The sequence below is a fragment of the Oncorhynchus gorbuscha genome, unplaced genomic scaffold (assembly GCF_021184085.1).
Source record: "Oncorhynchus gorbuscha isolate QuinsamMale2020 ecotype Even-year unplaced genomic scaffold, OgorEven_v1.0 Un_scaffold_7004, whole genome shotgun sequence".
NCBI lineage: Eukaryota > Metazoa > Chordata > Actinopteri > Salmoniformes > Salmonidae > Oncorhynchus > Oncorhynchus gorbuscha.
Genome location: NW_025750485.1, coordinates 1,120 through 19,022, shown reverse-complemented (window position 1 = coordinate 19,022; position 17,903 = coordinate 1,120). Strand labels below are relative to the sequence as shown.

The 17,903-nt window shown below is 35.3% G+C and overlaps 1 protein-coding gene and 1 long non-coding RNA gene across 2 annotated transcripts; both read right to left on the bottom strand.

Moving 5' to 3' along the window:
• Positions 1-702: 702 nt before the first annotated feature.
• LOC124029615 lies at positions 703-6,707 on the bottom strand. Its single transcript, XR_006837810.1, has 4 exons — positions 6,582-6,707; positions 2,494-2,597; positions 959-1,077; positions 703-730 (listed from the first exon to the last, which is right to left on the bottom strand). It is a non-coding gene; the product is annotated as an uncharacterized LOC124029615 (long non-coding RNA).
• Positions 6,708-7,033: 326 nt separating this feature from the next.
• LOC124029616 lies at positions 7,034-16,994 on the bottom strand (the record flags this gene model as incomplete). The annotated part of the gene is made up of 9 exons (XM_046341267.1): positions 7,034-7,189; positions 9,941-10,025; positions 10,232-10,259; positions 10,412-10,433; positions 10,538-10,560; positions 11,063-11,160; positions 16,355-16,386; positions 16,483-16,659; positions 16,876-16,994. Coding segments are annotated over 9 exons (740 nt in total), but the record flags the coding sequence as incomplete, so codon positions are not given.
• Positions 16,995-17,903: the final 909 nt, after the last annotated feature.

The window sequence follows — 17,903 nt, the reverse complement described above, 5'->3', positions numbered from 1 at the left end:
TAACCACAGACAACATTATTACAGACACTATCACTGTGAGCTGGGGCAGGGCCTCCGTCTGCAGCACACACACAACTCACATTATAACCACAGACAACATTATTACAGACACTATCACTGTGAGCTGGGGCAGGGCCTCCGTCTGCAGCACACACACAACTCACATTATAACCACAGACAACATTATTACAGACACTATCACTGTGAGCTGGGGCAGGGCCTCCGTCTGCAGCACACACACAACTCACATTATAACCACAGACAACATTATTACAGACACTATCACTGTGAGCTGGGGCAGGGCCTCCGTCTGCAGCACACACACATCTCACATTATAACCACAGACAACATTATTACAGACACTATCACTGTGAGCTGGGGCAGGGCCTCCGTCTGCAGCACACACACAACTCACATTATAACCACAGACAACATTATTACAGACACTATCACTGTGAGCTGGGGCAGGGCCTCCGTCTGCAGCACACACACAACTCACATTATAACCACAGACAACATTATTACAGACACTATCACTGTGAGCTGGGGCAGGGCCTCCGTCTGCAGCACACACACATCTCACATTATAACCACAGACAACATTATTACAGACACTATCACTGTGAGCTGGGGCAGGGCCTCCGTCTGCAGCACACACACAACTCACATTATAACCACAGACAACATTATTACAGACACTATCACTGTGAGCTGGGGCAGGGCCTCCGTCTGCAGCACACACACAACTCACATTATAACCACAGACAACATTATTACAGACACTATCACTGTTAGCTGGTGTAACAGTTCAGTCTGCAGCACAGACACAACAACAGACATTATTACAGACACTATCACTGTTAGCTGGTGTAACAGATCCGTCTGCAGTACAGACACAACAACAGACACTATTCCACTATTCCATTGCCACAGGACAACAGGACAACAGACAGTTACCACAGAGAAGCTGGCCAGTAGTCTCTGCATGTCCTTGAAGGAGGCGAAGGCAGAGAATCCTCTGAAGTTCTTCAGCAGCCAGTCTCCACTGTTCAGGGTGTCAGAGCTACAGCTGGGGTCTGGGAACACACAGACAACACATTTAGAGAGAACACACAGACAATACATTTAGAGAGAACACACAGACAACACATTTAGAGAGAACACACAGACAATACATTTAGAGAGAACACACAGACAACACATTTAGAGAGAACACACAGACAATACATTTAGAGAGAACACACAGACAATACATTTAGAGAGAACACACAGACAACACATTTAGAGAGAACACACAGACAACACATTTAGAGAGAACACACAGACAACACATTTAGAGAGAACACACAGACAATACATTTAGAGAGAACACACAGACAACACATTTAGAGAGAACACACAGACAACACATTTAGAGAGAACACACAGACAATACATTTAGAGAGAACACACAGACAACACATTTAGAGAGAACACACAGACAATACATTTAGAGAGAACACACAGACAACACATTTAGAGAGAACACACAGACAACACATTTAGAGAGAACACATTTAGAGAGAACACATTTAGAGAGAACACATTTAGACAACACATTTAGAGAACACATTTAGACAACACATTTAGAGAGAACACATTTAGACAACACATTTAGAGAGAACATATTTAGACAACACATTTAGAGAGAACACATTTAGAGAGAACACATTTAGACAACACATTTAGACAACAAATTTAGAGAGAACACATTTAGAGAAAAGTCCCTGCTGGTGTTTCAGTGCCAGTCTATTGAAGATCCCATAGTAACTCTCCAGATAACACTTTCAGAAGTGTGTTTGTGTTATTTACACAGCAGTTTGACTGACAACGCTGTGTCTGAATGACCCTCTTCCCCTACAAGGCATTATTGGAACAGGGCCTATAGAAAAGTAATGCCTTCAGGCTCACCACTCTATTGGTCAGTACCAGTGTCATTTGATTTTGGATTTGTTACCTGCTGAGGCTCAGTTCTTAGCTGGTCAGTACCTGATGAGGCTCAGTTCTTATTGGTCAGTACCTGCTGAGGTTCAGTTCCTATCGGTCAGTACCTGATGAGGCTCAGTTCTTATTGGTCAGTACCTGCTGAGGTTCAGTTCCTATCTGTCAGTACCTGATGAGGCTCAGTTCTTGGCTGGTTAGTACCAGCTGTGGCTCAGTTCCTATTGGTCACTACCGGCTGTGGCTCTGTTCCTATTGGTCAGCACCGATGTGGCTCAGTTTCTTTGGTCAGTAAATGATGAGGCTCAGTTCTTATTGGTCAGTACCAGCTGTGGCTCAGTTCCTATTGGTCAGTACCGGCTGTGGCTCTGGTCCTATTGGTCAGTACCGGCTGTGGCTCTGCTCCTATTGGTCAGTACCGGCTGTGGCTCAGTTCCTATTGGTCAGTATCTGCTGAGGCTCAGTTCCTATTGGTTAGTACCTGGTGAGACTCAGTTCCTATTGGTCAGTACCTGCTGTGTTGTTCCTGGAAAGAAAGACCTCTATGTAGGTAGTATAGACTGATATCTGTCTGGACTGGTCCATGGCTGAGTGGTGGCTGCTCAGGATCTGAACGCTGAGGGAAAAGACAAAGGGGTTAGAGGTTATTATCGCTGCAGAGCAAATCTCTTGGACACAACTCAATCATCTCCACAATGAAGAGTTGTCGCAGTGTAAGATTTGATGCAGCAGACCAGGATTTGGAGATTTCTTTTTAAAGTGCAGACCATCTGGTTTAAATTTGAGGATATTTGTATCTGCATGGGGTGAACCGTTTAGAAATTACAACATATTTTGTGGCATAGTCCCTCCCTTTAAAGGACCAAAAGAATTGGGACAAATCTACCTCTATGTGTATTAAAGTAGTAAGTATTTGGTCCTATTCCGAGTACCAGATGATCACATAAAAAGCCTATGAATTTACAATCTGTTGGATACATTTGCTGTTTGTTTTGATTGTTTCAGATGATTTTGGACCCAATAGAAATCACTGGAATAGTGTGTTGTGTCACGTTAGAGTCTCTTTTATTATAAATAAGAATATAATATGTTTCTAAACATGTCTACATTAATGTGGATGCGACCGTGATGATGGATAGTTCTGAATAAAATTGTGAATAGTGATGAGAGAAGTTAAGAGACACACAAAATATCACCCCAAATGCTATCCTCCCTTGTTATTATAATGGTGAGAGGTTAGCATGTCTTGGAGGTATGATTTAAAAATGCTAACTCTCCCTTTTATTATAATGGTGAGAGGTTAGCATGTCTGGAGGTATGATTTAAATGCTAACCTCCTTGTTATTATAATGGTGAGAGGTTAGCATGTCTTTGGAGGTATGATTTAAAATGCTAAACTCCCTTGTTATATTATATACGTACGTGGTCTGGTAGGTGATATTATAACCTGGTCTGGTAGGTGATATTATAACATGGTCTGGTAGGGTGATATTATAACATGGTCTGGTAGGTGATATTATAACATGGTTCGGTAGGTGATGTTATAACATGGTCTGGTAGGTGATGTTATAACATGGTCTGGTAGGTGATATTATAACATGGTCTGGTAGGTGATGTTATAACATGGTCTGGTAGGTGATGTTATAACATGGTCTGGTAGGTGATATTATAACATGGTCTGGTAGGTGATATTATAACATGGTCTGGTAGGTGATATTATAACATGGTCTGATGATATTATAACATGGTCTGGTAGGTGATATTATAACATGGTCTGGTAGGTGATATTATAACATGGTCTGGTAGGTGATATTATAACATGGTCTGGTAGGTGATATTATAACATGGTCTGGTAGGTGATATTATAACATGGTCTGGTAGGTGATATTATATTATATAGTAACGGTAGTATTATATTATATATAGTAACGTACGTGGTCTGGTAGGTGATATTATATTATATATAGTAACGGTAGTACGTACGTGGTCTGGTAGGTGATGTTATATTATATATAGTAACGGTAGTACGTACGTGGTCTGGTAGGTGATATTATATTATATATAGTAACGGTAGTACGTACGTGGTCTGGTAGGTGATATTATATTATATATAGTAACGGTAGTACGTACGTGGTCTGGTAGGTGATATTATATTATATATAGTAACGGTAGTACGTACGTGGTCTGGTAGGTGATGTTATATTATATATAGTAACGGTAGTACGTACGTGGTCTGGTAGGTGATATTATATTATATATAGTAACTGGTAGATGATATTATATTATATATAGTAACGTACGTGGTCTGGTAGGTGATATTATATTATATATAGTAACGGTAGTACGTACGTGGTCTGGTAGGTGATATTATATTATATATATAGTAACGGTAGTACGTACGTGGTCTGGTAGGTGATATTATATTATATATAATAGTAACGGTAGTACGTACGTGGTCTGGTAGGTGATATTATATTATATATAGTAACGGTAGTACGTACGTGGTCTGGTAGGTGATATTATATTATATATAGTAACGGTAGTACGTACGTGGTCTGGTAGGTGATATTATATTATATATAGTAACGGTAGTACGTACGTGGTCTGGTAGGTGATATTATATTATATATAGTAACGGTAGTACGTCGTGGTCTGGTAGGTGATATTATATTATATATAGTAACGGTAGTACGTACGTGGTCTGGTAGGTGATATTATATTATATATGGTCTGGTACGGTGATGTTATATTATATATAGTAACGGTAGTACGTACGTGGTCTGGTAGGTGATGTTATATTATATATAGTAACGGTAGTAACGTGGTCTGGTAGGTGATATTATATTATATATAGTAACAGTAGTACGTACGTGGTCTGGTAGGTGATATTATATTATATATAGTAACGGTAGTACGTACGTGGTCTGGTAGGTGATGTTATATTATATATAGTAACGGTAGTACGTACGTGGTCTGGTAGGTGATGTTATATTATATATAGTAACGGTAGTACGTACGTGGTCTGGTAGGTGATATTATATTATATATAGTAACGGTAGTACGTACGTGGTCTGGTAGGTGATATTATATTATATATAGTAACGGTAGTACGTGCGTGGTCTGGTAGGTGATATTATTATATATAGTACGTACGTGGTCTGGTAGGTGATATTATATACGTGTAGTGGTCTGGTAGGTGATATTATATTATATATAGTAACGGTAGTACGTACGTGGTCTGGTAGGTGATATTATATTATATATAGTAAACGGTAGTACGTACGTGGTCTGGTAGGTGATGTTATATTATATATAGTAACGGTAGTACGTACGTGGTCTGGTAGGTGATATTATATTATATATAGTAACGGTAGTACGTACGTGGTCTGGTAGGTGATATTATATTATATATAGTAACGGTAGTACGTACGTGGTCTGGTAGGTGATATTATATTATATATAGTAACGGTAGTACGTTATATTATATATAGTAACGTGGTCTGGTAGGTGATATTATATTATATATAGTAACGGTAGTACGTACGTGGTCTGGTAGGTGATATTATATTATATATAGTAACGGTAGTACGTGGTCTGGTAGGTGATATTATATTATATATAGTAACGGTAGTACGTACGTGGTCTGGTAGGTGATATTATATTATATATAGTAACGGTAGTACGTGTGGTCTGGTAGGTGATATTATATTATATATAGTAACGGTAGTGACGTAGTACGTGGTCTGGTAGGTGATATTATATTATATATAGTAACGGTAGTACGTACGTGGTCTGGTAGATGATATTATATTATATATAGTAACGGTAGTACGTACGTGGTCTGGTAGGTGATATTATATTATATATATATAGTAACGGTAGTACGTACGTGGTCTGGTAGGTGATATTATATTATATATAGTAACGGTAGTACGTACGTGGTCTGGTAGGTGATATTATATTATATATAGTAACGGTAGTACGTACGTGGTCTGGTAGGTGATATTATAACATGGTCTGGTAGGTGATGTTATATTATATATAGTAACGGTAGTACGTACGTGGTCTGGTAGGTGATGTTATATTATATATAGTAACGGTAGTACGTACGTGGTCTGGTAGGTGATATTATATTATATAGTAACGGTAGTACGTACGTGGTCTGGTAGGTGATATTATATTATATATAGTAACGGTAGTACGTACGTGGTCTGGTAGGTGATGTTATATTATATATAGTAACGGTAGTACGTACGTGGTCTGGTAGGTGATGTTATATTATATATAGTAATGGTAGTACGTACGTGGTCTGGTAGGTGATATTATATTATATATAGTAACGGTAGTAATGTCACGTGGTCTGGTAGGTGATATTATATTATATATAGTAACGGTAGTACGTACGTGGTCTGGTAGGTGATATTATATTATATATAGTAACGGTAGTACGTACGTGGTCTGGTAGGTGATATTATATTATATATAGTAACGGTAGTACGTACGTGGTCTGGTAGGTGATATTATATTATATATAGTAACGGTAGTACGTACGTGGTCTGGTAGGTGATATTATATTATATATAGTAACGGTAGTACGTACGTGGTCTGGTAGGTGGAGCAGCTGAAGTTCTTGGTGCCGAGGCAGGACAGGAAGTCAGTGGAGACGGCAGGTAGGAAGGGACGAGTCTGGTGTTGAACCAGAGGTTGATGATTTTCTCATCTCTGAGACTAGCCAGGCTGAAGCTGTCCAACCTTACCTCTCTTATAGCATCCAGGGCCTGGGACACTGCTGGAGAGCTGGGGTCTAGTGTCTGGAGAACATGGTTTTAAAAACAAAACAATTTCGTTATCAGGAAATGACTGAATGTCGGCGTTCAGAATCATATTTTGACCCTGGCAGATCTACTGGTAGTATGGAAGTAATGTCTCCTTTTCTTTGTAGGAAAATACAACCAAAGACAAGTCCGATCAAAAGAGGAGACCTACATACAGTAATAGTCAGTCAGTACGTTTATATGTACAGTTTAAGTGTGATATGAATAGATAAGAGTTTTATCTCACGGTGTTGAAAAAGAGATCCAGGGCTGAGTTCAAGACCACCGAGACCTTAGAGAAGAACAGTTTCCAGATCTGTGCTGAGTGGCTGGTGTTACCAGACAGCTTACACTTCAACAGGCTCACCAAGTTTTCCGATGTCAACATAGACAGCTGGAGGGTAAAGAAGGGACAGAAAGAGAAAAAACATGTACAAAATCATATAATATATATAATATATATATATAATAATAATATATCATAATAATAATACATGAGATTTATATATCTACTAGTATATAATAATAATATATAATAATAATAATATATAATAATAATAATATATAATAATATTATATAATAATAATAATAATAATATATAATAATAATATTATATAATAATAATATAATAATAATAATAATATATAATAATAATAATAATATATAATAATAATATATATAATAATAATATATAATAATAATATTAATAATAATAATATATAATAAGAATAATATATAATAATAATAATATATAATAATAATAATATATAGATTTATATAATAATAATATATATAATAATACTATAATAATAATAATATATAATAATAATAATATTAATAATAATAATATATAATAATAATATATAATAATAATATATAATATAATAATATATAATAATAATATTATATAATAATACTATATAATAATAATATATAATAATAATAATATATAATAATAATATTATATAATAATAATATAATAATAATAATACATGAGATTTATATATCTAATAGTATATAATAATAATATATAATAATAATAATATATAATAATAATAATATATAATAATAATATATAATAATAATATATAATAATAATAATATATAATAATAATATATAATAATAATATATAATAATAATAATATATAATAATAATATATAATAATAATATATATATAATAATAATATATAATAATAATATATAATAATAATATATAATAATAATACATAATAATAATAAACATAATTTATATATCTAATAGTATATAATAATAATATATAATAATAATAATATATAATAATAATAATATATAATAATAATATATAATAATAATATATAATAATAATAATAATAATAATAATAATATATAATAATAATATATAATAATAATATATAATAATAATAACAAGTAATAATAATACATGAGATTTATATATCTACTAGTATATAATAATACTATGTAATAATAATAATATATAATAATATATAATAATATATAATAATATATAATAATAATATATATTAATAATATATAATAATAATATACAATAATAATATTACTATATAATATAATAATACTATATAATAATAATAATATATAATAATAATATATAATAATACTAATATATAATAATACTAATATAAAATAATAATAATATATAATAATAATATATAATAATAATATATAATAATAATAATATATAATAATAATAATATATAATAATAATATATAATAATAATAATATATAATAATAATAATATATAATAATAATATATAATAATACTAATATATAATAATACTAATATAAAATAATAATAATATATAATAATAATATATAATAATAATAATATATAATAATAATATATAATAATACTAATATATAATAATACTAATATAAAATAATAATATATAATAATAATATATAATAATACTAATATATAATAATAATAATATATAATAATAATAATATATAATAATACTATATAATAATAATAATATATAATATAATAATATATAATAATAATATATAATAATACTATATAATAATAATAATATATAATAATAATATAAAATAATAATAATATCTAATACTAATATAAAATAATAATAATATCTAATACTAATATAAAATAATAATAATATCTAATAATATATATAATAATAATAATATATAATAATAATATATAATAATAATATATAATAATAATATAAAATAATAATAACATATAATAATATATAAATAATACTAATATATAATAATAATAATATATAATAATATCTAATAATAATACATGAGATTTATATATATACTAATAATAATAATATATAATAATAATAATATATAATAATAATATATAATAATAATAATATATAATAATAATAATATATAATAATAATATATAATAATACTAATATATAATAATAATAATATATAATAATAATATATAATAATAATAATATATAATAATAATAATATATATAATATCTAATAATAATAATAATAATAATATATAATAATAATATATAATAATAATAATATATAATAATAATATATAATAATACTAATATATAATAATAATAATATATAATAATAATATATAATAATACTAATATATAATAATAATAATATATCATAATATCTAATAATAATACATGAGATTTATATATATACTAATATATAATAATAATAATATATAATAATAATATATAATAATACTAATATATAATAATAATATATATAATAATAATAATATATAATAATAATATTATATAATAATAATATATAATAATATCTAATAATAATACATGAGATTTATATATATACTAATATATAATAATAATATATAATAATAATATATAATAATACTATATATAATAATAATATATATAATAATAATATATAATATAATAATAATAATATATAAATAATAATATATAATAATACTAATACATGAGATTTATATATCGCTTTACAAGGACCCAGAGACGCTTTACAGTAGAGAGCAAAGAAACCAGAAAACAAACAAAAGTCAGACCAAATCACAAAACAAGAACATCTGGGTCACTTCTGCGGTTGTTCAACTAGAAAAACAATTTTAAAAATTGAACAGAAACGTGACAGTTGTGAAGAATTCTTCGTACCGAGCCACAAGCGTAAACATCGACGCCGAAATCACAGAGGACTCCGCTGATCTGCCCGTTGTCAAGGCGACCCTGTAGAGCAGTGCTGAAGGAATCAACAACAGATATTCAGATGGTTGTTGGAAATATGACGGAAAGAGGAGATGTGAAAAGCAGCATTAGAAAAGGCTTGAGACCATGTCACCAATTAACGCAAATTAACAGATGTTTTTTTGTTTGTTTGTTTAAACGTTTAAAAACAAACACACAAAACAAACAGAAGCTAACAGAAATTATCTTTGAATAACTCACCTGTTGACACCAGCACAAACTTTTGTCTCTGTAAACAATAAGTCACGAACAATTAGTTATTTCTGAATAATAATCAATGGAATGCAAGCAATTATTGATCACTATGAAATCAATTGAATAATATAATAATCAATGTTTGGTGAATTAATATATCACAACAACAACAACAAAAAATCGTACCATTAACTGGGGTGACATTGCACTGAGGGAAAGATGAAATATAATGAGTTCCAATCTGCTTTGCAGTGTCCAGATAAATCACACAGTCACATCAACCTGTAAGACAGAACTCAAACAGATACTCACCTCTCCACTGTATACAATGCAACCTGTGAGGGGGAAAATCAAATGTGTAAGATGTCAGGCAGTAAAGGGGATTCTTCATAACATGTTTAATAATAATAATATATGCCATTTAGCAGACGCTTTTATCCAAAGCGACTTACAGTCATGTGTGCATACATTCTACGTATGGGTGGTCCCGGGAATCGAACCCACTACCCTGGCGTTACAAGCGCCATGCTCTACCAACTGAGCTACAGAAGGATCAAGTAAAAACAACAAAATACAGGCTAGAATACTCTGGAACCAATACGGTGCTCCCTAACGGTCCTGTTCAAAATACGGGCCAGAATACTCTAGAACCAATACGGTGCTCCCTAACGGTCCTGTTCAAAATACGGGCCAGAATACCTGTTCAAAAAATACGGGCCAGAATACTCTGGAACCAATACGGTGCTCCCTAAGGGCCCTGTTCAAAAGTATTGCACTAAACAGGAAATAGACTCAGCCAATTGAATCCAGTGTTGTTGATTAAAACCCGTCTCTCACCTGATGGGACGGTCTGTAGTAAAGCCGTCTTGCTGGAGGTGAGGGCGGACTCTATCTCCATGGTAACAGTGGGTACGGCCTGATCCAGTCTGGTGAAACTAAATAAACAACAACAACAACAACAACAGGAGAGTTTTTAAGTTCTATTTTTACATGGCTATATCCCAAAATGGCACCCTATTCCCTACATATGTCACGTTCTGACCTTAGTTCTTTTGTTATGTCTTTGTGTTAGGTTGGTCAGGGCGTGAGTTGGGGTGGGTTGTCTATGTTCGTTTTTCTATGTTGTGTTTTGGCCTGGTATGGTTCTCAATCAGAGGCAGGTGTCGTTAGTTGTCCCTGATTGAGAATCATACTCAGGTAGCCTGGTTGTCTCTGATTGAGAATCATACTCAGGTAGCCTGGTTGTCTCTGATTGAGAATCATACTCAGGTAGCCTGGTTGTCTCTGATTGAGAATCATACTCAGGTAGCCTGGTTGTCCCTGATTGAGAATCATACTGGTAGCCTGGTTGTCTCTGATTGAGAATCATACTTAGGTAGCCTGGTTGTCTCTGATTGAGAATCATACTCAGGTAGCCTGGTTGTCCCTGATTGAGAATCATACTCAGGTAGCCTGGTTGTCCTGATTGAGAATCAGGCCTGGTGAGTCATACTCAGCCTGGTTGTCTCTGATTGAGAATCATACTCAGGTAGCCTGGTTGTCACTGATTGAGAATCATACTCAGGTAGCCTGGTTGTCCCTGATTGAGAATCATACTCAGGTAGCCTGGTTGTCCCTGGATTGAGAATCATACTCAGGTAGCCTGGTTGTCTCTGATTGAGAATCATACTCAGGTAGCCTGGTTGTCTCTGATTGAATCATACTCAGAATTGAGAATCATACTCAGGTAGCCTGGTTGTCTCTGATTGAGAATCATACTCAGGTAGCCTGGTTGTCTCTGATTGAGAATCATACTCAGGTAGCCTGGTTGTCTCTGATTGAGAATCATACTCAGGAATCATACTCCTGGTTGTCTCTGATTGAGAATCATACTCAGGTGTCGTTAGTTGTCTCTGATTGAGAATCATACTCAGGTGTCGTTAGTTGTCTCTGATTGAGAATCATACTTAGGTAGCCTGGTTGTCTCTGATTGAGAATCATACTCAGGTAGCCTGGTTGTCTCTGATTGAGAATCATACTCAGGTAGCCTGGTGTCTCTGATTGAGAATCATACTCAGGTAGCCTGGTTGTCTCTGATTGAGAATCATACTCAGGTAGCCTGGTTGTCTCTGATTGAGAATCATACTCAGGTAGCCTGGTTGTCTCTGATTGAGAATCATACTCAGGTAGCCTGGTTGTCTCTGATTGAGAATCATACTCAGGTAGCCTGGTTGTCTCTGATTGAGAATCATACTCAGGTAGCCTGGTTGTCCTGATTGAGAATCATTGGTTGTCTCTGATTGAGAATCATACTCAGGTAGCCTGGTTGTCTCTGATTGAGAATCATACTCAGGTAGCCTGGTTATCTGAGAATCATACTCAGGTAGCCTGGTTGTCCCTGATTGAGAATCATACTCAGGTAGCCTGGTTGTCTCTGATTGAGAATCATACTCAGGTAGCCTGGTTGTCTCTGATTGAGAATCATACTCAGGTAGCCTGGTTGTCTCTGATTGAGAATCATACTCAGGTAGCCTGGTTGTCTCTGATTGAGAATCATACTCAGGTAGCCTGGTTGTCTCTGATTGAGAATCATACTCAGGTAGCTGGTTGTCTCTGAGGTAGCCTGGTTGTCTCTGATTGAGAATCATACTCAGGTAGCCTGGTTGTCTCTGATTGAGAATCATACTCAGGTAGCCTGGTTGTCTCTGATTGAGAATCATACTCAGGTAGCCTGGTTGTCTCTGATTGATAAGGTAGCCTGGTACTCTGATTGAGAATCAGGTAGCCTGGTTGTCTCTGATTGAGAATCATACTCAGGTAGCCTGTTGCCTCCTGATTGAGAATCAGCCTGGTTGTCTCTGATTGAGAATCATACTCAGGTAGCCTGGTTGTCTCTGATTGAGAATCATACTCAGGTAGCCTGGTTGTCTCTGATTGAGAATCATACTCAGGTAGCCTGGTTGTCTCTGATTGAGAATGGTAGCCTGGTTGTCTCTGATTGAAATCATACTCAGGTAGCCTGGTTGTCTCTGATTGAGAATCATACTGGTAGCCTCTGATTGAGAATCATACTCAGGTAGCCTGGTTGTCTCTGATTGAGAATCATACTCAGGTAGCCTGGTTGTCTCTGATTGAGAATCATTGTCCTGGTTGTCTGATTGAGAATCATACTCAGGTAGCCTGGTTGTCTCTGATTGAGTTGTCACTGGTTGTCTCTGATTGAGAATCATACTCAGGTAGCCTGGTTGTCTCTGAGGAATAGCCTGGTTGTCTCTGATTGAGAATCATACTCCTGGTTGTCTCTGAGAGAATCATACTCAGCCTGGTTGTCTCTGATTGAGAATCATACTCAGGTAGCCTGGTTGTCTCTGATTGAGAATCATACTCAGGTAGCCTGGTTGTCTCTGATTGAGAATCATACTCAGGTAGCCTGGTTGTCTCTGATTGAGAATCATACTCAGCCTGGTTGTCTCTGATTGAGAATCATACTCAGGTAGCCTGGTTGTCTCTGATTGAGAATCATACTCAGGTAGCCTGGTTGTCCCTGATTGAGAATCATACTCAGGTGCCTGGTTGTCTCTGATTGAGAATCATACTCAGGTAGCCTGGTTGTCTCTGATTGAGAATCATACTCAGGTAGCCTGGTTGTCTCTGATTGAGAATCATACTCAGGTAGCCTGGTTGTCTCTGATTGAGAATCATACTCAGGTAGCCTGTATTGAGAATCCTGGTAGCCTGGTGATTGAGAATCATACTGGTTGTCAGGGTAGCCTGGTTGTCTCTGATTGAGAATCATACTCAGAGCCTGGTTGTCTCTGATTGAGAATCATACTCAGGTAGCCTGGTTGTCTCTGATTGAGAATCATACTCAGGTAGCCTGGTTGTCTCTGATTGAGAATCATACTCAGGTAGCCTGGTTGTCTCTGATTGAGAATCATACTCAGGTAGCCTGGTTGTCTCTGATTGAGAATCATACTCAGGTAGCCTGGTTGTCTCTGATTGAGAATCATACTCAGGTAGTTTTTCGTGGGTGACTGTTTCCTGTTTTGTTGTTCGTGTCACCATTCAGGACTGGTTTCGTTTTCATTCACTTTGTTATTTTTTGTATTGAGTCGTGTTCAGTCTTTATTAAAGTATCATGGACATTTACCACGCTGCGTATTGGTCCGATCCTTCTTGCTCCTCAAAGGAGGAGGAAGAAGAAACCTGTTACAACATACTGCATTACTTTAGACCAGAGCCCTATTGACCCTGGTTAAAAGTAGTGCACTATGTAGGGAATTAGGGTGCATTTCTGGTCAAAAGTAGTGCACTATATAGGGAATAGGGTGCCATTCTGGTCAAAAGTAATACACTATGTAGGGAATAGGGTGCCATTCTGGTCAAAAGTAGTGCACTATGTAGGGAATAGGGTGCCATTCTGGTCAAAAGTAGTGCACTATGTAGGGAATAGGGAGCCAAAAAGTAGTGCACTATAAAGGGAATAGGGTGCCATTCTGGTCAAAAGTAGTGCACTATGTAGGGAATAGGGTGCCATTTCTGACACAAAATTGGTAATGGGATTGTCATGGGATGTCCTCATGGGATGTTGTCACGCCCTGATCGAGAGAGTCTATGGCTGTCTGAAGTGGTTCTCAATCAGAGGCAGGTGTTTATCGTTGTCTCTGATTGGGAACCATATTTAGGCAGCCATATTCTTTGGTTGTATTGTGGGTGATTGTCCTGAGTGTCTTGATGTCCTTGTTTGATGTTAGTTGACACAAGTATAGGCTGTTTTCGGTATTCGTTTATTTGTTATGTAGTATTTGTGTTTAGTCGTGTTTAGTCGTGTTTACGGTTGTTTTCAATAAACATGGATCGCACTCGACACGCTGCAGTTTACCACGCCGCTTGGTCTGAGTCGGGTGGGTGATTCTGTCAGGGTTTTCCTGTGGTGAAGTAGAGGACCAAACTGCAGCGTGTCGATTGCGATCCATGTTTATTGAAAACAAACGTAAACACGACTAAACACATATACTACAAAACAAATAACCGAAAACAGCCTATACTTGTGTCAACTAACATCGAACAAGGACATCAGAACAATCACCAACAATTGTTTACAGACAGATTATTTAATTTATAATTCACTGTATCACCATTACAGTGGGTCAATATAAAACAATATTGAGGTAAGATAGAAATCGATCTTTCAAGCTGGACAATAACCTAAAACACAAAGCCAAACCTACACTGGAGTTCCTTACCAAGAACACGGTAAATGTTCCCTTGAGGCCGAGTTCCAGTGTTTTGTTATTAAATCTGCTTGAAAATCTAAGACAACACCTGAAAATGGTTGTCTAGCAACGATCAACAAACAACTTGAGTTTAAAAAAAAAGAATAATGGGCAAATGTTGCCCAATCCAGGTGTGTAAAGCTCTTAAAGACCCAGAAAGGCTCACAGCTGTAATCACTACCAATCCAGGTGTGTAAAAGCTCTTAAAGACCCAGAAAGGCTCACTGCTGTAATCACAACCAATCCAGGTGTGGAAAGCTCTGAGAGACTTACCCAGAAAGGCTCACAGCTGTAATCACTACCAATCCAGGTGTGTAAAAGCTCTTAAAGACCCAGAAAGGCTCACAGCTGTAATCACAACCAATCCAGGTGTGGAAAGCTCTGAGAGACTTACCCAGAAAGACTCACAGCTGTAATCGCTGCCAAAGATGATTCTAACATGTATTGGCTCAGAGGGGTTGAATACTTATCTAATTAAAATACTGTTTATCAGTGTTTTATTTTTCATAATTTTTGGGGGAACAAATGTTGGAATTTTTCATCCACTTTGACATTACAGAGTATTTTGTGCAGATCGTTGACAGAAAAAAAAATGACGTCTATTTTAAATTCCACTTTGTAACACAACAAAATGTGGAAAAGGTCAAGGGGTGTGAATCCTTTCTGAAGACACTGTATTAGGTTACAAACCTGTTTGGATATCATGTTAATTATACTTTAGAGAAAGACCCCACTGAACGATTCAGAAATATAAAGAATCATATTTGTCTCGGTAAATGTTTTTCTAACACAAGGAAGAGACATTTTATCACAGTTTTCACCCATTCTGAGCAGAGTGGGTGGACACCCTATCTATGGGTACAGTACCACTTACATGATCTTGTAGGAGGCACAAGGGATATTTTCCTAAAGACAGAAAAAGGTTAAGGTTAGTATTTGGTTTGAATCAATGATTATCTGTAAGACTGTATTTTTGAAGACAAGGACAGAAGAGAGATGTACCTGTTTGGTCAGGCTGACAAGTTGTTGCAGGAACTCAGGGAGTCTCCTCTCCTTTGGTGACTCAGTCAGGTAGTCAAACACTGTGTTGACGATGACATCTTTCACTGGAAGACCAGGAAGAGGCAACACCACCAGCTCTGCTGTCTGCTTTGGAGAGAGAACCTCCAGGGCTGACAACTGGAAGGAGAGGAGACAAGAAAGTTATCTAACCTAATAAACCAAAAATACAATTTCCCTATCAGATGAGTCAAAACATACATGTTTCTGATATAGAGACTCAGGTTTCTATAAAAGAAAATCCACATAGGGCATCAAAACACCCCTTTAACACATTACAAGGACAAATATCTATGCATAATTGTGATGGCGTAGTCGGCAGAAAGTGAGACGTACAGGAGAGAAGTCTGTGTTGAGTTTCAACAGGTCACTGAGGGACACCAGGACTGAAAACCGTCCCAGGTTCTTCTGCAGCCAGGTCACACTGCTGTTAGAGTTGGACACACAGCCAGAGTCTGGAGGGAGGAGACCAATTGGTTAAGGTCAGAGATTAAATGAAGATGAGGAACAGTTTGCTGCTTTTACTCTAGTTCCTATCTTCCATACCTGAGGAGGATTATTAACATACAGACATAAACATAAAAACACAAACATTCAATTGGCTCGAAACCAAATGTGCAGGTCTACATTGTAGAATGTTTTTATATATCACTAACTATAAACAGGAAGTTGAGCATGCAATAAAATGCAAATGACTTAAAATCATACAATGTGATTTTGTGGAGTTTTGTTTTAGATTCCGTCTCTCGCAGTTGAAGTGTACCTATGGTAAAAATTACAGACCTCTACATGCTTTGTAAGTAGGAAAACCTGCAAAATCGGCAGTTTATCAAATACTTATTCTCCTCACTGTATATGCATATTATACAGCCTTAGACTCAGCTGACTCAACCTGTTGCGACTCTAGGGAGTATTTTCATTTTTGGAAACAAAAACGTTCCGTTATAAATGGGATATTTTGTCAGGACAAGATGCTAGAATATGCATATAATTGACAGCTTATGATAGAAAACACTCTAACGTTTCCAAAACTGTAAAGATATTGTCTGTGAGTATAACAGAACTGATGTTGCAGGCGAAAGCCTGAGAAAAATCCAATCCGGAAGTGCCCCATGTTTTCAAAGCGCTGCGTTCCAATGAGTCCCTATTGAGCTGTGAATGTGCTATGAACCAGCTTACGCTTTCTACGTATTCCCGAAGGTGTCTACAGCATTGTGACGTAGTTTTACGCGTTTATGTTGAAGAATAGCCGTAGGCTACTACATTGCGCAAGTGGTCACCTGATGCTCCCAGAGAGATTCTCGCGTAAAATACAGAGGTAGCCATTACTCCAATCAGTCCTACTGAAAACGAATTGTCCCGAT